The sequence below is a fragment of the Alternaria ventricosa genome (genome assembly GCF_023758065.1).
Source record: "Alternaria ventricosa strain BMP 2768 chromosome Unknown scaffold_7, whole genome shotgun sequence".
In the NCBI taxonomy this organism is placed as follows: Eukaryota; Fungi; Ascomycota; class Dothideomycetes; order Pleosporales; family Pleosporaceae; genus Alternaria; species Alternaria ventricosa.
Genome location: NW_026055687.1, coordinates 965,947 through 989,458, shown reverse-complemented (window position 1 = coordinate 989,458; position 23,512 = coordinate 965,947). Strand labels below are relative to the sequence as shown.

Genomic DNA, 23,512 nt, shown 5'->3' with positions numbered 1-23,512 from the left:
GGGTTGCCGCGAAACTTTTGCGTTCGCGCAGACCTGTCCGGGGTGGCTGGGGGTCTTCGTTCTGGGAGCGCTAGTGCACAGGGATAGCACCCATCGCTCCTTCCTGTCCGCCTCCGTCGCATCGCACCACCTTTCATCACGTCGATCGCGCGCTTTCACCACGCCCTCGCCCACGTCGCCATCCCGTCTCGATTCGACACTCAGCTGTCTGCACTCGTCGCGCGACTCGGTCCGCCAGTACATTGTTACTGACGATTGCGCGCGTCATACGTGGACGGAACCGTCAAATCTTCACGCAACCACCTTTGCGCTGCGCGCTCCATTCATCGCCAACACGCGTTATATTGCTACGCGCACATCAGGCCAAACTTCAAGACCTACCGGCAACACCTCCAAAATGGTCTCCCACCGCAACCTGCCCGAGAGGAAGAATCCTCTTCTCGAGCCCACCGAATCCACAGCCAGTACGTATACGTTGCGCATCGCGTCTTTGCGACCAGTCATCTAACCATTGCGCGCAGTTGAGATTCTCATCGAGAGGCGCCGACTAGGACAGACAAACCTCGGCGTAAAGCCCGGCGTCAGCGGTCTTACCAATGCGACCAAGCCGGAGAACATGGGCACGTTTGATTACGCGCATCTGAGGGTTCCACTGCCAAAGGACTTGACAGGATCCGGCATCTTCACATTGAACAAGACCTCGGCTTTCCCCGAATCTTACTTTCTGATGGTACGCGTTATGAAAAAAGAAGCCGCAAGATTTCGCTCAGGATGCGACTAACACGACAAACAGCGACGAAGCAGCGATGGCTACATTAGTGCGACAGGCATGTTCAAGGCTGCATTCCCTTGGGCTTCGGTCGTAGAGGAGGACATGGAGCGCAAGTACCAAAAGACATTCCCTTCTGCAGGCGCCGAAGAGGTTGCTGGAAGCGTATGGATTGCGCCTGAAGAGGGTGAGTAACTTACCTTCACCTGTTCTCGAGAGCTCGCGCTAACTAAAGGTCCCTCTAGCTCTCGCGTTATCCGATGAATATTCTATGCGCCATTGGATTGAGGCACTTCTAGACCCCGCGCCGATCGAAAAGGGCAACAAGGATAAATCAAACACGCATATCCAAATGCCCCCAAAGTTTGACGTCGCAAACGCCACACCCGTCACTCTCCCCGCACCCGGTCTTCGCACAACTCGCGCCCGCTCGGCTCGATCTGTATCACCTAGCCGAGGCGCAACCCCCAGCAGCCGAAAGTTTGCGACTCCACGAAAGTCGCGAGCCACAAGAAGCGCGATGAAACCTGACCTTACCAAGGCCGAGGAGGCTGTCACCCCATCGAGCGCTCTGCAAGCAATCATTGCGAACGGTACCACACCTTCTGAGTCAGTCGCATCATCTGTCGATGGCGATGTGAAGGAGAAGGAGGCAGTTTCTGAGCCTAAGACCGAGCACGACGTCAAGGAGGGCACAGTTCACATCGAAGTCGAGCAGACCGTGGAGACAAACGGCGATACTGAGAAGACCAGCACCAACGTCACTGTCGATGTCCCGCACAGCCATGCTGCGCTTCCCGAGCCAGAAGATCCTACCGCCATGATCGAGGAGGCCAAGCGCATGGTCGCAGAAGCACAACGGCTAGAGGGCGACTCGTCGGCCAATGTCACCAAGTCGACAAAGCGTGGCATCGAGGACGTTTTGGAGGCGGAAGAACTTGCCGACGAGCGTATGAGCAAACTTGCAAAGGTTGCTTACACCACCGAGCAGAAGTTGACCAAGGAGAAGGTCACACGGAGAGCACTTGTTGGCATGGGTGTCATGGCACTCATAGGGTATGTCTCCACCTAACGCATCCAAATATGAGCACAGCTAACGATACATAGCACCGCCTTCCAATACCTTGCATAGGCCCACCACCATTTTCCTTGAACCACACGGTCTCGCGCATGTTTTGGGTATTTGGAGGCTCGCGCCCCGCGCTTGAGTTCCAACGTGCTTTACTTCATTTCGATTTGTTCGCAGATACCACCACCACCCAAATTTTCTCTCATCTTTTTTTCACAGGCGTACGGGAGGAGGCTTGTACGCTATTGCACGAAAGGACAAACGGTGGCTGGCTCCCTTTTGGAAAAGAAATAGGAACTTTTCAGCAGGGACTTGTTCTCAGAGGCGGGAGCGGCAAAAACATTCGTTCTTGTGTGAATGCGGAGACTGGGTTGTCCGGGTGGTCAACAGTAGAGTATTTTAATCTGATATCCCCCCCTATTTTCACTGTTGCCAATGTAAATATATCTGTGTGTCTATGAAGCTAGTCCTCACTTTGCTCCGCTCGCATTAGCCAGTTCTCCCACTTTCTTGACCGCCTCTTCAAAGTCGTCGAATGCATGGATGGGCAGTTTGGCTTCCTCCAATACTTTTTGCCCTTTCTCCTCATTCGTTCCTCTCAGTCTGACAACTACCGGTTTCTCAACCCCAATTTCCTTGAACGCCATGATGATGCCCTCGGCAATCATATCGCACAACGTCAGACCTCCAAAGATATTTACAAACACAACAGATACCCGGGGATCGGACAGAATGAGCTTGAACGACGTCTTGATCGTGGCAGACGTCGCTTTTCCGCCTGTGTCGAGAAAATTGGCGGCAGAAGTCGAATAAGGCGGCTGTGAAAGTCGCAGAGACAGCGTATCAATAGTATTGAGCGCCAGTCCAGCGCCATTCACCAAAGTACCAATCAAGTTCCTCGGGCCCTCTTCTGCTGTAGAAGACGGCGGCGTCTGTGTCCCCGCCTGACTAGTCCCAGGTGGAAACTCAGGAGACCCAAGCGGTATGTACACGATACCGGCTTCTTCAGCCTCTCGGTCCGTCGCTGAAACAGACTCTTGGTCACGGAGAGCATGGAGATCAGCTTGTCTTTTGCCGGATTTGAAGGCTGCGTCGTCGAGAAACAAGTATGGTTCGTAGATGAGTATCTCGTCGCTTTCGACAGATAAAGCGACTTTAACGTGCGCGTCAATTGCCTCTTTCTCTTTGTACAATTTCCATAAATTGTTGATCAGTTCGACAGTTTGCGCTTTGGCCATTGGTGGGGCGGCGTCGAGTTGCATGTGTGCGATGGCGGATTGGATAACTTCTTTACTGGGACCTGAACGATAGTCGAAGGGGAAACGGCGGACGCGTTGGTTCAGTTTGGAAGGGTTTGCAGTGGGTGATGCTATGATTGAGGGACTGCGTGCTGAGCGGTGGGGAGAAATGCCTAAGTAATGTGTCGAAGGTGAGCCCTCTGGTGGTGTTGTCAGGTCGATTTTGTATGTTGCGAGAAGGTCCGTAGAATGATCCTTGGTAAGATGGAGAGAACGTATTTGCTGAAGTGGGATCGTTGGTCTGGTGGAGATGGCGGGCCGTCGTGTGAAGCTTGAAGTGTGATACGAGCGGCGCTGTTGAGCTGCCGATTGTTCCTGGTTACTGTCAGTATCTGCATGTGGTGTCGCCTGTGGCTAAGTCATACAATTTTCTTCACGTTACGACCGGATTTTGCAAGAATGTCTTTCATCACACCACCAAACTTGGCAGGATGGTCCACCATAGTCACACCAGCATCCTCAAGCGCTCTGTATTTTGAAGCCGCAGTGCCTTCTCCTAGCCCAACCCATGCTCCTGCATGGCCCATAACTTTTCCAGCTGGTGCTTCAAAGCCTCCGATGACTGCAGCGATAGGTTTCGGGTTCTTGACGCGCTTTCTGTAATCTTTGATCCAATCTGCTGCCTCCTCTTCTGTTGTACCGCCTAGTTCACCAACGATGATGATAGCCTCTGTATCCTCATCACCCTCGAAAACTTTCAACGCGTCAACGAAGTTGGTCCCTGCCACCACATCACCCCCTACTGCGATACAAAGACTCTGTCCAACACCAGCTCTTGTCAGAGATCCCACGGTTTCGTATGAGAGAGTCCCAGATTTCGCCACAATGCCGATGTGTCCGGGAGAGAACGTCGGAAGTGGTTGAAATCCAATCCTGCATCTTCCGATCGCTGAGATTATTCCAGGAGCGTTGGCACCTACGAGCCGCGACTTGGACTGCGACTGTAGCATGGAATGTATCCTCATCATATCATGCAACGGAATGTGCTCCGCGACTGCAACAATGAGCGGTACCTCGGCTTCGATTGCCTCCTCAATTGCAGCAGTCGCTTGGTGTGCTGCCACGTAGATTCCAGTTGCATCGGGTTTCAACTGTTCCATTGCAGCCCTCACAGATGGTAGGACAGGCAGCCCAAGATGCTCGCCTGAGCCATTCGGCTTTACGCCGCCGACAACGCTCGTGCCCCATGCTATTGACTCTTTTGCATTTGCAGTAGCTTGCTTGCCGGTGAATCCTTGGAATATAACGCGTGTATGCGAACCGATCTTGAGATTCTGAATGGTGTCATCGTAGTTGCTGTAACGTGAAGAGACTGAAAAAGTAGCACATGGTGTCCGTTGGCCAGGTTTCGGCGCCGTCCGAACGTTGCGCAAGATACGCGCTTGCTGGGATAGCATACTGGATGGGAAGTGTCGGAGCTGTCAATTGAACGTCATAGACCACAATACCTCAGGGAAAGAGCCGTCGAAACCACCGCGAACTAAATTCTAGTCGCGGAATAGAGAAAGAAACTGATGACGAAGAAAAATTCTACCGTCTTTGCACAATTTGCGTGTCTGTTCTTGACAGATGATACTTCGATGAGCTCAGAGGTGACGGTAACAACCGACGTGCATTGCGGCTACATGCAAGTAGCCGACTGGACCCCTCATACGTTCGGGCCTCGGAGAACGTCGGAACCCATCTAAAGTTGTCGATATGGGCTATAGCCATCTCATATCGTGGTGTTCTCTTACAAGTCACAACTGATGGCCGACACATATCGGTCCGAGCTGATGAACTCAGCTGGTTTGGATGATGAAGTGTCTGGTATGAAGTTGGGAACGACAGGCAGCATTCCACGGGTTAACCAAAGCAAAAGACCGTCATTTGATGACACCTCATCGTCTGTAAATATCATTTCCTTCTTGTGCCCAAACTCTAATTTCATGTGCGACTATGCGCAGACCTCGGCATGTTTTCGTGTCGCATGCCCAGCCAGAAGGTGCCTTGCATGCTTACCCCAGATCCGCGGAAGTGGGTCGCGTGACGTTGTTGGCGTCGGCTCGCGTGGCTTTTTACACATCACCCGCCATGTCAAACAAGACAATTGACCGCCCGCGCGACCCCGTCCACCGCCTCCTACTCGTCCACGCACTCCGCTAGCCCTGGCACGCGACTTACCGTCATCATCGTGATCGAGAATCATGGCCGATGAAAGGGATGACCGCCGAAGCGCAGGGCATGGACGCCTGGGGCCTCGGGGGCCATGGGCGGCTCTTGTGTCTCTTTGATCGACTACTAACACCTAGACTCCACGAGATCTCTTTTCTGCTTCCTCATTTTGTTTTCTGCTCCACTGTGCGCTAGTTATGAACTGCTAATTACACTACACTGATTCCAGTGTCCTAGTCCATCGGTCCTATCCAGCCAATCCGACAGTTAGCTGTCATGCTTCCTCGCGTAGTTCTCCTCGCAGGCTTCCTTCACCACGCCTATGCCTTCTCAATACCACGCCTTCCTCCGCTGAGCACTTTCGTCGGCGCCAGTCGAACACAAACGCAGCAGCAACCGCTGCAAGATACTTTCGATGCGTGGATCGAGCAGGAAGAGCGTGTAGCGCTGGACAAACTCCTGGCAAATGTCGCACCCGGAGGCAGTAATATCCAAGGCAAGGGCGTAGCGGATGGCACGGTCATTGCGAGTCCGAGTCGGGACGAGCCAGACTATTGGTTCCAATGTAAGTGACGCCAACCTATACCTACCACTGAGCGTCTACTAACACAATTCGAACAGGGGTTCGCGATGCTGCGATCACTATGAATACCCTCGTAGCTGTCTACGCCGACGAACCTTCCTCCTCTCGCGGTTCCGCGCTCTCTACCATCCTCGACGCGTATACTTCCCTCTCGAGCGATATCCAGCATACCTCAAACCCTTCCGGTACCTTTGATGATCTCTCTGGGCTTGGTGAGCCTAAGTTCCACGTAGACGGAACACCGTTTACTGGCTCATGGGGACGCCCTCAGCGGGATGGCCCGGCTCTGCGCGCGTTGACTCTCATGCATTATCTACGAGAATACAATGCCTCACATCCTCTGCTTTGGAGCTCGGAGTCAGCTGAAGACTTCTTCCGACCATACTATGCCGTGGAGATGCCTCCACGTAGTGTCATCAAGGCCGACCTGGAGTACGTCAGTCACTTCTGGAACCAGTCGAGCTTCGATCTTTGGGAAGAAGTTGAGGGTCTGCACTTCTTCAACTTGATGGTCAGCGCAAGAAGCTTGAGGGAAGGCACCGACCTTGCAAGGACATTCGGAGACATGGGTGCAGCGGCCTGGTACGAGGAGCAAGCTGGGTACATCGAGGCTTTCCTCGGCAAGTTCTGGGACGCCCAGAAAGGTCATCTTGTTGAGACGCTGTCAAGCCAGCGCAGCGGACTGGACTGTGGGTTACTCCTTGGCTCGCTCCACGCCTTACCCGCAGGCGATTCCGAAAGTGATGTTGTATTTCCACCATGGTCTGACGAGATGCTCATGTCGCTTCTGGCTCTGACTCGCGACCAACGCGATCGTTTCCCGATCAATAGCAGCCCTTCCAACGACGACCAGGATGACGACATGGAAGAAGATTCTTTTGAAGGCACTGGCCTTGGTCGATACCCCGAGGATGTTTACGACGGATACGGCACCTCTAACCGTGGTGGCAATCCCTGGTTCTTGTGCACTTCGTCAGCCGCTGAGGTCCTCTACCGCACCGCTGCACACATCTCGGTTGCCGGTAACTTGACCATCTCTGACACCGGTCTACCGTTCTTCGAAGCCCTTCTCGCGACTTCTTCCCTCTTCGTCGACGTTGGTACCTACGGTGACTCCGATGCGCTCTTCCACTCCGTCATTGAGCGCTTGCACACCACTGGCGACCAATTCCTCGAGGTCATCAAGACGCACGTTGATGCTGAGGGAAGCATGAGTGAGCAATTCGACCGCGTGACGGGTTACATGAGGGGAGCCAACGATCTGACCTGGAGCTATGGCGCATTCTTACAAGCCGTTCGAGCAAGGAAGGTGTCCATGAAACTATGACAGATGTTGCAGTGGAGGTGGCACGTCTACAGAGAAGTACATGACGAGTTATGAATTACGAATACTACACGACACACGAGCAGCGTGGAGTTGGCCCGGCTAGCACTATGATTATTAAAACCTGATACCCTCGTTATATCGCAATATTATCTTTACACATTTGTCATGCTGCAAAACTGAAATCAGGGGATGAGAAGGAAGTGCAAATCGGAAAACGAAGCGAGCACGAGTATGAATATTATTATATATGCATTATGATATGTGGTGACAACTGCGAACTAATATTCAAGATGCTGTAGTTCGGAGACGACAAAAACTCTCCCATCTTAGTCCAGAGGCCAATATTCATGGATGTTGTGTTGTGTTTTCCATCCTGTTCAAAGTCAGTATGTGTAACAGCCCCAGTGTGCAGAAGAGACTTACTCATAAACCAGCAGCAGAAGGGGAAGAACAGCGTGTTGACTGCTCCCCACGCAAGCAGGATACCGAAGTCCAGTCCTATCCTTGAATGTAAATCGAACAGTATCGATCGACTTCCTTCGACAACTACGCATTTGACGTTAGCAGTGGATAGCGACGAGATGTGGAGATGAACAAAACTTACTTGAATGCAGCGGCCAAGCGTATCCCCATCTGTAGAATCCAGGCGCGATCTCGATATCGTAAAAAGCAGTGGAAACATTGCTAATGACCCAGAAGATCAAAAACAATCCCATCCACGGCATGCCCACTATCATCGCCACGTTCTCACATGCCAACCCCAGCGCAATCATACCACAGAAATTGAGCATCCAGTACACGACGAACGTGCCACTTCCATACGCCACCGGATTGCCTTCCATCATATTCGTGACTTGCGTTTCGCTAGTGATGGAGTTGGTGTGCCAGAAGTTGATTTGGAAAGCCATGGAAACGAAGGAGTAGGCGAGAGAAAGCATGAAGTAGGCGCATATGGTAGCACACCAGCGCCAAACAACGAGTTGTGGGAACTTGAGCGGTGGGTGGTTTTCGGGCTTGAGGTATTGCATGTGGATGGGCATGTAGAAGGAGAAGCTGAAGAAGGATATGATGATGAGATCTGCGAATGTTGTTAGCCAGAGCTAGTGTGGGGGCTGTAACGCGTCTTACAGATGAGTCCGATGGACACGGCGGGGATTCCAGTGTACGGATAAAACGGCCGGAGGTTGAACTCGGAGAAGCCAATCGCCGGGTTGATGGCCTGGGGTACGTTCTGGATGTTTGACAATACTGCCGGGTCGCTCGCCCTCTGCAGAGCCATCTGTGCCCATTGTTGTCCGACCATACTCTGGGCCTGCGTCATAAACTGGCTGATGATGGGAAACATGAAATCAAACCAGTTCGTGTCATCTCGTGCGTCCTGGTAGATCAATTGGCATGCTCCCAGAGGGTCGTAGCTCGTGTTTCCGTTTGCGATAGCGGAGTACAACAGCGCGCTCGCGTTGGGGTTGATGACAATGGCGGCCCAGGCATCCCAGTTATAGACAGCCTGTCGGACTTCCAATGGATCGTTGTTGAAATCCGAACCAGGGCGGACACCCCATCCCAGTGTCGGCTGACCGCTGCTCAATTGTTGCTGTACTAGTTGCGTGATAGTCGGTCCAACGAATGGCGCGTTTCCCGTGTTGTCATAAGGCGCCGCTCCATCCATGTCCACGACATACACCAGCAAATGGCTCAGCCTGTTCTCGACCTTGAAGAATACGGCCCAGTACAGCGATAGCACACAGAGGATGAATGCCATGAGGAAAGCCGTCGTGATGATCCATTTCACGAATGCGCGGTTGCGAACTTGTCGAAGATCGGGATGCCAGAACCCCACAGGTTGCATCTCGGACTGTTCCTGTTTCCCATTGCCATTTTCCGCTTCCTTGGGCGCCGTCTTCCCGCGATTAGTTTCTGGATGTCCATCTGTGCCTTCTTCCGCGTTGATTTGGGCCGGAGGGCGAAAAGCGCGTGGTAAGCGGATGCGATTGATTAATTGCGACATGGCGATTCGGAAAGGACCGACACGGCACTGGCTCTTCCGAGTGAGTTTACCCTCCACAAGTCGTCCTTGGAAAAGCTTGCTGTCCTTGGGGAATCCATGGCGGCCAATTGCTTTTATTTGTTGTTGCGATTCTTTTCGCTAGGGGCTTTTGCTCGATGGAAGGGACATCTATGACGTATTAGCGAGTTTTAGATCGAAGCGTTTTGGTGACGTTCGCAGCCGCGAGATCCTAGCTCCTCCCTTTAGCTCGGCGGTGACGGGCGAGTTGTCTAGATTTGCCACTAGTTTTATATTGACTGTCGCAGCGCATCGATTATGAATGCCTTTCTTGCTTGTGCATGTCTGTCGCTCTCGGACTAGTAATGGTATCTCTTAGTGACGTTTGTACGGCCACTCCGCTCCACACTAGAGCACGCAGCGCGCTCACTATGTTGTGTCATTGCCTCATCCCATCAAATCTCCAGTGTGGCTACTACTTCTGCACAGACGGGTACTGCATCTATTCTATTCTGTGCTTTTCATCGCATCAGCATCGCTCGAATACTCGGTATAGACCCTTCAGATTCGCGACCTCCATCACTCCACCTTGAAGTAAACCCTTTGTGCCCACGAGTCTGGCCTTGCAAGCCGGGAAGATGGTAAACTCGATTGCCCGCAGAAGTTTCTTCCGCCTTGCTGCAATTTCGGGATCTTCCTCAATGACCTTAGCCTTGCCTTTACCATCGTCACCGGCTTGTGCTGAGGGTGGCAGAGGCAGACTTTCAGGTACATAGAAAGAAGCAATTTCGCGCAGCAACGTCTGGAAGCATCCTTTCTCCTCATTCCAATTAACGTGCGGTCCAAGACGTAGTAGGAACTGAGGGAGTTTGGCCATAGAGGGCGTGTAGTCTTTCATCAGCAGCGGGATAGAGCAGAGTTCGCCTTCTGGTGTAATCTCCATAGAGAAGTATTCGCTCAGCAGCGCTGCCTTGCTGATCAACTGCTCTTTCACTACTTCAACGACCTCGTCCCAGCCTATTTCGTCTGCCGCATCACCTGCATTCTTCTTTTCCTGTTCTGCAGCAACCTTGAGTAAGTCATGTAGCGGCAAGGGTGGGTTAAAGCGTATTTTTCCGTAGTTGGCAAAGTCGGTCAGACCGACCTGGTAGAAGTACTCGTTGCAGAGCATACCATAATCGACAAGGAAGAGCTTTACGCCGCCTTGTATAGCCGCTATTCGCTTCTGCTCGTCGACAATACCCACAAACGTATGCGTGCAAATGATATCGGTAAGCTCGTTGTGCATTGCGTCCCGAACCTCCGCACGGAGATCTTTGACGGATGTGAGACGACACGCCATTGGTTCCTTTTCTGCGAATTCATATTCCATCTCTTCTTCGTCGTTTGCAATCTCTTCGACGGATTTTTGCGGCTGCAACATTGAAGTAATCTTACGTGCCGAAGAATCCGTGCGGACAAGGTTGGTTTCGTCTCGCTTTTTGGTCGCTGTATGTGGCGCTCTTCGGCCGCTACGGTCCGATGCATCGCCTGTCGCAGGTGTCGAAGGTATGATCTGCTTCATGGGCGTTGCGAAAGGAACTCTGGGGTTTGAAAGCAGAGACTGCGTCATGAAAGTCCTGCTCGTATCGACCTTACTCAAGTTTTCGCGGATCGAGTCGCATATGACGGCTATGATCTCATCTTCATTGAGGAAGTGAACCTCGCGTTTTGTAGGATGCACGTTCACATCCACTCGCTGTGGCTCGATTTCGAGACTTAGATAGAAGAATGGATGAGCTCCTTTCGGCAGAAACGTGGCGTAAGTCTGCTCAACACTTTTCTTGATCGCGGGCGACTCTACCGCTCGATGGTTGATGAAGAGCAGCATCACTGTCCTCTTCGCAGTATAATTTGCGTTACTGACCCAACCGTCGCACTTGAAGCCCCAGCGGTCGTCTTTGACGTTTAGGGCTACCAATTCGCTCGCAGCAGAATTGCCATGAATCGTTCGAATCCGGTCTTTGACGGTAGCAGAAGCAGGTACGGTTATGCTGTTGTTCTCGCCTGCCTTCTTGCAGGAGAAAGCTACGCCTGCGCAGTGCACAGCATAACGTCCGATGAGCTCGAGAATTTTCGCGTACTCTTCGCTCGCGGAACGAAAAGCCCGCCGCCGAGAAGGAACATTGTAGAAGAGATCCTCAACCTAGCATTGAATTAGATACTGCCGCGGCGCTGGGAGAAGATCAACGTACTGTGATGATCGTGCCCTGTCGGCCAGCCTTAGGCTTTGGTTCAGCACTCTGGCCAGGCTTCGCACTTGCAAGTTTACCATCCGCAAAATGCGCTTCCCACGCGCAGCTCGACTCCTTTGTCCTCGTAGAAACTTTGAGATGAGCAATGTGACTGATACTCGCCAGCGCCTCGCCACGAAAGCCGTACGTGCCAATGGAAGTCAGGTCCTCGAAAGCCTTGAGTTTGGAAGTAGTGAAACGTTTGCATAAGATTGGCAAGTCTTCTTTCTGAGGAAGTCAGCATGTGATGACACTGAGAAGATCGAGACATACATCGATGCCGTGACCATTGTCTGTGATCTGGAGCAACTTGAGGCCGCCGTCTTTAACGAGGACCTCCAATGCAGTCGACCCTGCATCAACAGCATTCTCGATCAGCTCTTTTAGCGCGTGTACAGGCGCGACAATGATTTCTCCGGCCGCGATTTTGTTGACGACATCTTGCGATAGTGCCTTGATTCGGCGCGGCGCGGGAAGTGGTAGACTGTCATCGCCTTTTCTTTTCGTGCCGCGTGGCGACGACGTCGAAACGTCCATGTCATCCGCCATGATCGCACGCGAAGTTGCGCATTCGACTTGTAGTTTGTGGTGATGTGGATGAGTGATGCACCACCGAAACATGAGCAGGACCGGGAGGCGCGATGGTGGTTTGCCCCACTTTCACGGTGTCACGTGGCCTGCCTGATACAGCCCTGGAGGCATCGCCACGCATCGACCTCCAAGCCTCGAGCAGTATGCATCAACAACACGCTGCCAACAGGAGCCCTTGTAACATCTCGAGAAAGACGAACCGAAATATGTCAGCATAAGCGAAAGCGGTGGTGCTAGTGAGGCTGCACGATACTCGAGCGGCACGGTCGCGTGAACTGCTCTTTCCATGGAGATCTCAAAGTACAACTTCTTCTTGGTGCAATAGCGCGCCAGCATTTCGTTGAAGAGATGGCACCTGCTTCATATGCACGCGCTACAGCCTCCTCTACATCCAAGGCAAGCCCTAAGGCTCCGAAGACCACCAACATCATCGACGAGTCGATAATACCCTCTCTCAAAAAGACCAGAATCTCGACGACTCCAAAAGCACTTGAAAAGGCTCCGTCAACGCCAAAGAAAGCTCTCAAACGACCATCTCTCCTTACTCCGCAAGCCAGAGACCAGATCACCTATAACCGCGATCTATATGCCATCAAGGCCAAAGACGCTTCAAAGCCATGCCTGTTATCAGATCTTCCATCCGAATTACGGAGTCTGATCTACACATTCGTACTTCCCCAAACCCACCATGTCTCCGATAACTGGCCCGCAATCCTCAAACGCGGACAACGACGCCTACCTCCCCTGCTGCACATCTGTCGCGCCATCAGAATCGAAGCAGCGTACGACTACTACACCGGCACGACCTTCAGCTTCTCCGTCCGAAATCTGAATTTCCATCCTGTCATGAGATGGATCGACGAACTGCCGAAGCAGCACCGGGCTTTGCTGTTATCCCGAAACCGACATCTGGAGATCAATGTTTTGCCTAGTGTAAAGACCTCTTTCACGTATCCGCCCAAAGGCTGGCTGGTCGACGGATATATGCAGGATCATTGGAAAGCATGTCAGCCTTTTGGGAACATCTACACCGTACCGTCGGATGTACATAAATCACATTTCCTGGTCTTCTGCCGGCTGGCGTCTTGGTTCCTTTGGTGTGTCAGATCACCACACAAGCCTATCAGATGGAGATATACGTTTGAGCAGTCGCCCTATCATAATCCGTTTGGTTTGCCGGGTCTGCAGGAGCAGGCAGTGTTGGAGCAGTTTCTAAAGCATCATGCCATGGTGCTGACGATGGAATGTGTGCAAAAGGCCTGGAAGAGGAACAAGAGTGGGACCGCGGCGATGCGAGGGGAGGTAGTGAGATTGTTGGACGCATTGGACCAGTGGTACAAGGAACGCTGGGGCGAGGGCGGAGATGGAGGCAAGTGGGATGAAGCGATGGAGGCACTTAAAACGGGTATTGAGCAATGGTGAATAGTCAGCCTGATTACAGCAGTGGGATATATAGGATGGCATTGGGTATCATCGCTAATAAAGAAGGGAAATGCATGTCCTCTTTATCTTTAACCTGGAAATCCGTCTCCGTGCCACTCATCATACATGCGTATGGATCTATCCTGAATACCGTTATCGTTATGCATCGACCAAGGCTGACCTTAGCCGGTTGGTCTTGGACAGCGCAAACGGTCCTTCCATGCTCAGCATCGAGCTGCCCTAGCAGCGCACGTCACCTGTGTAGACGCCGCGCATGATGTGTCGTGATGAACATACACTCAGCGGTTGTTGAGGAAGTGGGGCTCAAAGCCGTATATAGGGTTACCGAGCTATAACGTCTGTCAGCATCCGCACCCTGCTTCTGGAGACTCAACTTACTCGTCGAAGAGTGAAGACAATGTCCGTAACTGATACGGTTTTACGCCCACTGGAATCCACGATCGCACAGCAGTCTTTCAATATCTAATAGGCAGTTAGTCACCGCGTGCAGCTTTAACTTCCTAAGCAACTGACTCTTGCTAGCCGCTCTCTGAGGGCTAGGCGCACGTCGTCGTAGATGGTTGCGGAAATGCGCTTCACGCCGCCTCGCCGAGCCAAACGTCTAAGATTTTGAGTTAGCAGGTTGTTGTGGGATCGCGCAAAGTTGTAGACAGTAGCTCGTTGCCCATGTCATTCCTTCTTCGTTGCTAAGGGCCACTTACCGGATGTCACCTTTCGTAACCCCATATATGTTGTCCTTTCTGATCTTCCTGCAAACATTTAGCTTCTGCATTGTCCCATGCAAAAAGCAGAAACTCACGTATGCCTCTTGAGATTTGCTTTCCCCAAACCTTTGCCCTTCCCGAGACCACCGGAGCCCTTGCCCAGCCCGAGACCAGGTCTTAGGCCTCTGGGAGCAGCTGGTGAAGCTGAAATTGAGGATCCTGATGCCCGTGGCCAGCCCGCCGGTGCGGGGCGCGATGGGCCGCCTGACTGCCCAGGCCTTTCGTTGACCATATTGCGTTAATGTTGTTGTGCTCGAGCAAAGCGGGTGACGAGGCTGTGTTGGTGATGCGGGTGCACGGGCCGCAACGTCACGCGTTCAGACGCGGTCGCGTGTTCATGTGAAGATGACTGCGGTGAAGGGAGGTGGGGTCCAATAGCGGGGTTAAGTTGTTTGCTTCTTACAGGCAACGGAACGAGAGCATATTACGCCACAGTTTAGCGGTGAATGTGAAGAGTCACAGTCGTTATGGGTCACAGTTTACAATTCAGTACTCATATGCGGGACAAATGTTATTCATTAGGTTCCAGGTGCTAGCCCTGATGCATTAATACTAGTGTATGTATCCGGGGTCGTAGGTCCTTATATCCAAATTTGAGACCATATCTACGAGATGAATGTAGCTTCAGTGAACAATGTACCCTCCTCTTCCTTGACCTCGTCGCCCACCTTGACCTTGATGGTCATCTTAGGCGCATACTGGTAGATGTATGGCTTTGTACCAGCTGCGCTGGCGACGATGGTCTTGATGAAGCCCGGCACCTCGGCCATGACATCGACGCGGTCGATGTTCTTTCTCAGAGCACCAGCAAGGTCTGCAGTGACTTCCTTGCCATCTTCGGTCTTTCCCACCCAGTGGTAGCTTGCCGAGGTAGGCTCCGGCCAGCCGGTCTCATCTTGCTTGGTCTCGGTGTGTTTGACGTCGCCTTCTGTGTTGGCGAACAGTAGCTTGCCGTCGGTGGCAATTCCGGCGACTCGGACGACGGTCGACGCGTAGGAGGCGGGAGTGGTGAACTCCATCAGGATGGCGGAGTACGAAGGTGACTGGAAGTTGACAAAGTTCCATCGCGCAGCTATAATTGTTAATCGGAAGTATTCACAGACGTATCAAGATGCTTACCAGCGTGGTGGGGCTTCATTCCCTGGAGGGCGTGGCTCAACATGCCGCGGCCCTTGACATCCACTTCACCCTCCTTGGTGATAATGGATCCCTCGACGCTGCAGCGCGGCCAGAAGTGGTGGTGCATGGAGCCCCACGGCGCCTTGGGGTCGGTGCCGTAGTTGGTTGTGCCGTCCTTTCCACCCATGAAGCCGGGAGCAGTCCTGGTGAACTTGACGTTGACCATGCTGTTGTCGTTCACCGCTGCCTTGATGGTGTATGCGCTGCCATCTTCCGAGAGCTCGATCGAGACGCCGTCGGCGTAGAAGGAATGCTGGTCCTCGTCGAATCCGTAGTTTGAGACGGGGTCACTCGCCCAGAGGAAAGGCTTCTCGTTGTTGGGGTAGAAGAGCTTGCAGTTGAACTGCACGGTTACTCGTAGACCACTGTGAGCTGTGAGTACTGCGTTCGGCTATATCTGGTGAAGTTGACTTACGCGATGTTGTTGTAGATGACCTGCAGGAAGCCCTTGTGTCCGGCATCGGTGAAGAGGTAGAAGGTCTGGGTCTCGACGTTGGTGTAGTCGAGCGTCACCCACTTGAGGTCCTTCTTGGCCAGCTCGGTGTAGGCGGGCTCACCACCCTTCTTGCCCACGGGCTGGATGGCATCGGGGCCGTATTCGGGCTCTTGGGTGCCGGCAACCGCGGCTAGTCTACATTTGTCAGTACGCGTCCTGTACACGCCCTGTACTCTGCGCCACGGTCGCGCAGGCACGTGTGAAGGCGAGGGTAGCACTCACGTAGACTTGGCCCAGCTGAACATGTTGTGGGCAGATGGACGCACTTTCCAAAAACAAACAGCGTGCGTAAGTAAAGGCGGTCACGGGCTCTGATTGGAGGAGGGCAGAAAAAACTCTGGAAAGGTTCTGTTCAACAGGTCTGGATCTGAAATTTTCGGGGAGGCCGTTGACGAGAGCACGGCCGGGAGCAGGTAGGTACAGCGATGGCGACGTCAGGACAGGCAGACGGTCGGGACACTTGCAGGGCGTTGAGGTGCGGTGGGGGTATCACGGGTGCAGCTGTTGGGATCCGAGGGACCTCGGGACGGGACAGAGTCTTTGGCGTGTTTGGTGAAGATGCCAAAGCCGCTGTCGACATGGGAGTTGAGGCGGCGCCGCATGGGTGAGGCTTAGCCGTAGCTTCCCGATGTTGCTACGAATAGGGCAACCCGCGCGCCCTGTGCCTCTGAGGTAGCACCCATCGTCGACCCCTCCCATATCAATTTCTCGTCGCTCTGCACGCCCGACGCCGAGTCTGCTATTTGGCCCGCTTGTATATACAGAGGATTACTCCCCCGGCTGCTGCCCCTTCCAGATCCCGAGCATCCGCGGTTTTACGGACGAATTGATTGCACGCAATCGGTCGACTAGCGCGGGGCTTCTTCACTCTAGCTTCCGATGACGATTCTGGATGCTTTGTAGTCAGGCACACGACTCGAAACTTGCACAGCATTCCTCCCCGGCCACCCTTACCACTGCACGCATCGCTATAATCATCTTATCCGGCTGCTCCGCGCGCATATTTGGACCCTAGATTCTCGGCTGCACGGGCGCTGGGACGCATCTCTGGGCGACGCGCATCACGAACCCACCCAAGTAAGCTAGAGCTGTTCGACCTACTTAGACATCTGCGGATTTCGTCATGGCCTGGACTAGAGGAGCTGACCCTCTCTGACAGAACATCCACCTCACACCCACACTCACACCCCCAAACTTCGCCCACCATGACGTCGACACCGCCTGCGCAATCCGTCCGCTTCAGCGAGGTCAACCAGGAAATTGAGCCCGAAGAGGCCGTAAGAGATGTTGCGGAGCTCACGGGCACCGACAAGGCACAGCCCGATGGCCCATTGAGCCCCCAGGCAGAGGAAGACCTACGTAATTTGTCGTCTACTCTTCAGAAATCACGAATGCAGGCAAAGCGCATGGAGAACTTTTCCTTCGAGCCTGTCTCACTGCCGCCCTCGCGAGTAAGCCAGCCTCATAGACTACCCCACGGTTTGAACATATAGCTAACAGCACTAAGGCACCTTCCCCATCTCCAGCCTCACGGACAGCTTCAGCACACTCAGGACACCGTTCCTCCATCCCATCGTCACCCGCATCCGCCATGCACTCCCCACCTCTAACTCCGGCGGGCACGTCATCTCGCGAAGAGAGGGCCAACGCAGAAGGACACAAGAAGCGCCCCAGCGATCCCGCCATGATGACGCCTCAGGTCTCGCCCCCGCATGAAGCTCCGCCAACATCAATGGACTCGTCTGTGCAAAGTCCAAACGAAAGCCAATCTTCCTTACCAGTCCCTGGTTCTCCTAGGACCGCACCGCAATCACCTCGCCCTTCGTCCGATCTGTCCGGCGTAGTTCAGCCGCACCCAAAACGTGGGCCTGCATTTACCATGGGCCCTACGGGCGACTCAAATCCGGCTTCCCGGGATGCTAGTCCGGCAGGATCCGGAGGAGAGCGTACCCCAGGAACGTCGACTCCCGCACCTGGCTCCCGACCATATACACCACAGGGCGACAGGGACGATACCTATGCACGCTCGAAACGCGCGGCGCAATCGAGGAACCTGGATTCGCTTGAGGCCCGGTACATTTATGGCGGGCGCGATGGGCGCAACTCGGCAGCATCATCGATATACCAGCTACCCCGCTCCAAAGGAACTGAGTCTGATAAGGAGGAGAGCAAAAGAACGAGCATATTTGGAAAGAAGAAGACTCACTCTGATGCGGAAGACAGCAAATCGCAAAATGGCAAGCAACATCATGGATCCATGTCTGAACTGAAGCGCTTCTTCAAGATCGGACACAAGAACAAGGACAAAGATAAAGAGAAGGAAAAGCGTAAAGAATCCCCTGCGCCGTCGGTCAAGAGTGCGAAGATCAAGTCGAACAAGTCAGGGACTATGACTCCACCGATCACGAACGGGGCTATGAGCGTACCATTCGCTGACGACCACGGCCTCCAGAGCAAGTACGGCAAGTTCGGAAAAGTACTGGGCTCAGGAGCGGGTGGCTCAGTCCGACTCATGAAGCGAAGCAGCGATGGCACTACATTCGCGGTCAAGCAGTTCCGGAACCGTCATTCCTACGAGTCTGAAAAAGACTACAACAAGAAGGTGACTGCCGAATTCTGTATAGGCTCGACGCTACACCATGGAAACATCATCGAGACCATGGACTTGGTGAACGAGAAAGGCGCCTATTATGTGGTGATGGAATACGCACCTTATGATCTTTTCGCTATAGTCATGACGGGAAAGATGAGTCGCGAGGAGGTCACCTGCTGTACCTTACAGATCTTGAACGGAGTGACATACCTCCACAGCATGGGTTTGGCACATCGGGATCTGAAGCTTGACAATGTCGTGGTCAACGAGCACGGAATCATGAAGATCATCGATTTCGGGAGTGCTGCTGTCTTCAAGTATCCATTCGAGGACGAGATTGTACTTGCGAGTGGTAAGTCTGATATGCGTTTTAGTAAAGCTCCTTCTAACCCCTTCAGGTATTGTCGGCTCGGATCCATACCTCGCTCCAGAAGTCTACGACCTTTCCAAGTACGATCCGCAACCGACTGACATCTGGTCTCTTGCCATCATGTTTTGCTGCATGACGCTACGCCGATTCCCATGGAAAGCACCGCGCATATCCGACAATTCATACAAGCTCTTCGTGTCCCCTCCCAACGATGGACCGAGATCGATCACAGGTCCCTCCAAGTCTGCCACTGATCTTCAACACAGCGCAGGTGACGATCGCCGCCAGTCAGGAGTCATATCTGAACCTGCGTCTCGACACCAAACATCAGAGCACTCCACCGACCATCGCGCTTCAACATCGTCGACGAGCCAGCAGCCACCGCAAGTGATCAAAGGACCATGGCGTCTTCTGCGTTTGCTACCCAGAGAGAGTAGGCATATCATAGGCAGAATGCTCGAAATCGATCCTAAGAAGCGCGCGACACTCGATGAAATCCTCGAAGACAAGTGGGTCACTGGTAGTGCAGTGTGCACACAAGAAGAGGGCGGGAGGGTGCTCCGATGTGATAACCACGACCATACGCTCGAGCCAGGCGCAGGCGTCGCCTCGGCACCAAACACGCAACAAAAGAAATGAGCGTCGTTCCCGAACCCGATGAGGGTGTTCTTATTTTTCCATATTGGCGTTTGGACGATTAGCAGGCGGGTGTTTACAGGCTCTTCCTGTCCGCATGATATGAGGTGTTCCGGCCCGATTAGAAAGGCGGTTCTTCTGTTCTTTGATTCTCACGCGTTTCGTACGCCTTTTTGTAATACCTTGAATGTTGTCATGTCAATACAAAAGATTGACGAGACCAGTATATGGAAGCTACGAGCCAAAAAAGTGTGATGGAGTTTGGCGTATGTAAATAACTGCGAGCCTCACGGACAAATGTACAAAACGCGATCAACAAACCTTCCCCACGTTTGTTTCTAGTGCTTATTAGCGGATACCGATGACGAAGGACGAGCTCCATTCAAGCAGGCCATCTACTTCGAACATCGAACTCCGACCGACGCAATGCTGGTATAGTGTTTGTTTCTGGCCGATTTCTACTTTCCCCAGCCTTCGCTTGGCGTACCGTGCGGCGATCCTGACACTTCGAAACAAGCACCACGCAGCTGACAAGCCCGAAACATGCGCATTCCCCGTTGCTCGAAACGAGCACACGGTTCAGTTGGCTCGATGTAGGATTCTCCGCACGTCTACGTCAAACAAGCCTTTTGTCCTGATCCAACGGCTTTACTCTGTCTGGTGGAGAAGCGACGCGTGTTTACGCAAGACATGCATGCAATGCCTCAGGTGTGATCTTCTTGATGCTGCGAGTGGATGACTGATGTGGAGAGCACACACGTCAGATCGCAGCATTGTTATGCCAAGCCGGGGCCCAGAGGATAATGTATGCGTTGTGGTTGGCTGGCAGACGCGAATATGATGCGCGATGTGCGGGAGTTTAGTAGCAGCGATCTAGGCCGATTTCTGAAAGCTGAAATGTGGAGTTGGGGGCTGTTGGTTGGCGAGATGCGTGGGTGTTATACCTCGAGACCTCATCACGAGGGGAAAGCTTATCGCACTAGGTCGCCATACTTGCCGGGAGTGGATTGGGGAGTTTATCATTCTGGTGGTGGGGGGAGTTGTGTTTGCAGAGAGAAGAGTCGTGCAGCAAGCAAGTCCTGCTGTAAACAACATGCGCATCCCACGCCCGTGTCACGATACTCGATGTCGACAAACGCCCGTTCGGCGTCCAGCAGCAACGCGCAAGCAAGTAAAGTGGGTCTCTGTGTATCGTCAATCGAAAGCAGGGGGTGTCATGTACAGCCGCTGGCCGTGGCAAACGAACGTGAAACGAACTACGGTAATACAAGACGCATGCTTGCGCAGTCTCAGCTTGTCCGCTTTGACGCGCGAAGGAAGCGTTTGAGATTGATGCATGAGTGGCCGAGAACGGGTTGGAGGGGTCGTTCAGGGTAAGCGCAAGCGAGCCCCGGCGCGGGACTCGCATGACGAAGATGGAGTGACGGCTGTCATCATGACAGATTTTGGGTATCAAGCGAACCGCGGATAGCAGGTAGATCTGCCTTGGGGCGAATGAGAGGCGTAGGAGGCAGAGTTGCATGAATTGGAATAGGCCACGGTTTGAAGAAGCCGGATGCTTCCAAGTACAACTTGAAATAGTGTGTCCAGCATAGATTCACTTTGTTCTTCACAGCAAAGTGTTGTCAAGACGCAAGAAGGTGTACACCTTCAGGCTTTTGTCACCGCCTAGAAAGAACAAGCTTCATCGTAAAGGGCCGTGTCTTGCATGTGTTGCATTTTGCAGATAGCCGCTTGTACAAGGCCAAGCTAGAAAAATAGAAACCACCACACCTCTCATCAAAAACCAACAAAGACGCAGACGCACACCAAAACGGATCCGCAGCCTATCCAATCCCGCTACACCGCTCTGGCCGTTGAATTGGTCCCATGATCCAGGTCCGTTTGTGTGCAGTCTTGTTGGCCCTCAAGCGTCTTATCTCTGTTGCCGCCCCCAGCCAATGGCCATCGCATACACTTGTCTTCGCAGCTGAAGCACCGCGGACCAGGGGGGTCAAAAAGGTGAGCTCAGGGTGGGCCTGTGAAGATCGTCGTCGCAGCCGGGCAGCGCCTCGACTCCTGCGCTTCGCTCCCACCCGCACGTACGCAACCAAGAAAGTGCGCGGAACGTACCATGACATGGCTTGTGCGTTTGTGTTGGACCCGCTTCGTGCGAAAGAAAGACCCCGTTAACGCGGGAAATCGTGTGTCTGAAAGGATCTGTGTTATAGGTGTCTTGGCTTGTAAGCCAATACTTTAACGCACGTTTTCCCACTTGTTCGCGATCTGGATTTTTTTGGTTGTCTGGCTCTTGCTTCTAGCCTCTCGTAACCTTTCCACATCTACGTACCCAATTCCCGCCGCACTTTGCACCTTACTTCATTTAATTACTCTGTCTTCCCTTTCCTGGCTGGTCCGCCCACGTGTTTGACATACGCTTGTATATGTAATCGAATTTCGGAAAGCATTGAGCCTCGGATTATACTATAAGAAGGATGCGTCGCCAACTTCCCCCAAGTCATCTCAAGGTTCCGCCGGGCCCGCATGCGTTTCCAAGACAACAACACTTTCTGGGTCAGGATACAGTTGTCGTGAACCATTACTCGGGTTTTGAAAAGGCGATACCTGCGATACCGTCTTTACCAGGATTTAGAACAAGCGCTGGTATGTTCGGCTCTATTTGATTTTCTTGGGGATGGTCGTGTGCTCGGTTGCCGCGACTGGGGTTGTGATGTCAACCATGCAGCGACTTGGACGCGCGAGATCTTTGGGTACGAATACGAGCTAACGCGCAACAACAGCATTCTTGACGTCGCTGAGCGCAAACCTCAGAATTGATCCTGACCTCCCATCGCCGTTACCCACACCCACCTCGTTTCGATTAAACAACTTCGTCCAAGAACTTCCCTCCACATCGCTGTCCTACTCAACACTGCCTGCACAGTACAATCCGTACCCCTCGCCTGCCGAATCCCAAGCCATGTCGTCGACCGAACCGGACGCGCCGGCCAAGTCGCCTACGGATGAACTGCCGCAACTCTCTACCTACACTGCTGAGACAGAGGAGGACCGAATCGAAGGCTTACGCTTGGTCGCAGATTCCGTGGCACAACAGCGCCAGGTCGCCAGCAAGGTCATGCTGTTCCATCCTGTTTCACTAGCCGCGTACTTTGTAGTTGTTGCTTTTGCTGCGCAGTACATGCTACGCTGGTACGAGGACAAAACGATGTTGGCCACAACCATTGGAGGCATCACAATGACTTTCCTCATCTTCATTCGATGGATGACCGGTGGCTACATCGGTATGGCCGAGGACATCAACATGGATTGGCTGGGCGATGACAGGCTCATCGTGGTGAAGTGGGGTGAGGACGTCATCGGATCCTTGGTATTGGGTTGGGCCGATAATGATGCCGCGAAGAAGCGTGGCAGGAGAAGGCGAGGCAAGGCCGTTGTGCGCGCTTGGACTGTAAAGTTGAAGTATCGCGGCAAGGGTGTCGGTGAGGGCTTGTTGGAGGAGGCTGTCAAGGTGGCAGGAGAGCGAGGCGCAGATGGCATTGTCTTTGATGCCGACCATGCCAGTAAGTTCACGTCTACTCATATCCGCAGGTCATCACTAACAGAACATCAGACTCTAAGCGTATCCTTCCTGCCATCTTCAACGGTTACCTCAACAAGCAAGACGCCAAGGCCGAGAAGGCTCTACAAAAGGTTGCAGACGCGAAGGGCAACTTCCGCCAGCGTCAGAGCTCGCCCACTTGGGGCAGCAGGTAGACATATACCACACTTTTCTATTTCAGGGCAGCAGATGGGGTGGTGTTTTGCTTTCATTTTGGCGCGGCGACGAGTTTTCTACTGGATGATACCCATTCCTCTCGTTGATGATACCCCAAACGATCGTTATCGTTGCTAGCATCAAGCTTTCCGTACTTGCTTTTCCATGTTACCATTTCGGTATCGAGTTCTTGTCGTTATCGTCATCA

The 23,512-nt window shown here is 53.1% G+C and overlaps 9 protein-coding genes across 9 annotated transcripts; 4 read left to right on the top strand and 5 right to left on the bottom strand.

Moving 5' to 3' along the window:
* Nucleotides 1–397: 397 nt before the first annotated feature.
* Nucleotides 398–1,901, top strand: J4E93_005101 (uncharacterized protein; the record flags this gene model as incomplete). Its single annotated transcript, XM_049343024.1, has 5 exons — nt 398–464; nt 522–730; nt 794–956; nt 1,015–1,825; nt 1,877–1,901. The coding sequence occupies 5 exons, from the start codon at nt 398–400 to the stop codon at nt 1,899–1,901; spliced, it is 1,275 nt and encodes a 424-aa protein (XP_049200024.1).
* A 407-nt stretch (nt 1,902–2,308) lies between these two features.
* Nucleotides 2,309–4,533, bottom strand: J4E93_005100 (uncharacterized protein; the record flags this gene model as incomplete). Its single annotated transcript, XM_049343023.1, has 2 exons — nt 2,309–3,451; nt 3,502–4,533. 2 exons carry the CDS (start codon nt 4,531–4,533, stop codon nt 2,309–2,311), a joined length of 2,175 nt encoding a protein of 724 aa, XP_049200023.1.
* Nucleotides 4,534–5,566: 1,033 nt separating this feature from the next.
* On the top strand, nt 5,567–7,200 carry J4E93_005099 (uncharacterized protein; the record flags this gene model as incomplete). The annotated part of the gene is made up of 2 exons (XM_049343022.1): nt 5,567–5,855; nt 5,912–7,200. 2 exons carry the CDS (start codon nt 5,567–5,569, stop codon nt 7,198–7,200), a joined length of 1,578 nt encoding a protein of 525 aa, XP_049200022.1.
* A 326-nt stretch (nt 7,201–7,526) lies between these two features.
* J4E93_005098 (uncharacterized protein) lies at nt 7,527–9,208 on the bottom strand (the record flags this gene model as incomplete). Its single annotated transcript, XM_049343021.1, has 4 exons — nt 7,527–7,573; nt 7,624–7,746; nt 7,805–8,278; nt 8,329–9,208. The coding sequence occupies 4 exons, from the start codon at nt 9,206–9,208 to the stop codon at nt 7,527–7,529; spliced, it is 1,524 nt and encodes a 507-aa protein (XP_049200021.1).
* A 526-nt stretch (nt 9,209–9,734) lies between these two features.
* On the bottom strand, nt 9,735–12,027 carry J4E93_005097 (uncharacterized protein; the record flags this gene model as incomplete). The annotated part of the gene is made up of 3 exons (XM_049343020.1): nt 9,735–11,390; nt 11,440–11,706; nt 11,752–12,027. 3 exons carry the CDS (start codon nt 12,025–12,027, stop codon nt 9,735–9,737), a joined length of 2,199 nt encoding a protein of 732 aa, XP_049200020.1.
* Nucleotides 12,028–13,790: 1,763 nt separating this feature from the next.
* J4E93_005096 (uncharacterized protein) lies at nt 13,791–14,508 on the bottom strand (the record flags this gene model as incomplete). The annotated part of the gene is made up of 5 exons (XM_049343019.1): nt 13,791–13,841; nt 13,891–13,974; nt 14,026–14,113; nt 14,214–14,261; nt 14,312–14,508. The coding sequence occupies 5 exons, from the start codon at nt 14,506–14,508 to the stop codon at nt 13,791–13,793; spliced, it is 468 nt and encodes a 155-aa protein (XP_049200019.1).
* A 373-nt stretch (nt 14,509–14,881) lies between these two features.
* On the bottom strand, nt 14,882–16,196 carry SVF1 (putative cell survival pathways protein; the record flags this gene model as incomplete). The annotated part of the gene is made up of 4 exons (XM_049343018.1): nt 14,882–15,348; nt 15,396–15,820; nt 15,871–16,086; nt 16,174–16,196. 4 exons carry the CDS (start codon nt 16,194–16,196, stop codon nt 14,882–14,884), a joined length of 1,131 nt encoding a protein of 376 aa, XP_049200018.1.
* A 960-nt stretch (nt 16,197–17,156) lies between these two features.
* On the top strand, nt 17,157–19,553 carry J4E93_005094 (uncharacterized protein; the record flags this gene model as incomplete). Its single annotated transcript, XM_049343017.1, has 3 exons — nt 17,157–17,402; nt 17,459–18,896; nt 18,943–19,553. The coding sequence occupies 3 exons, from the start codon at nt 17,157–17,159 to the stop codon at nt 19,551–19,553; spliced, it is 2,295 nt and encodes a 764-aa protein (XP_049200017.1).
* Nucleotides 19,554–22,024: 2,471 nt separating this feature from the next.
* J4E93_005093 (uncharacterized protein) lies at nt 22,025–23,303 on the top strand (the record flags this gene model as incomplete). Its single annotated transcript, XM_049343016.1, has 3 exons — nt 22,025–22,193; nt 22,331–23,110; nt 23,161–23,303. The coding sequence occupies 3 exons, from the start codon at nt 22,025–22,027 to the stop codon at nt 23,301–23,303; spliced, it is 1,092 nt and encodes a 363-aa protein (XP_049200016.1).
* Between the last annotated feature and the right edge of the window lie 209 nt (nt 23,304–23,512).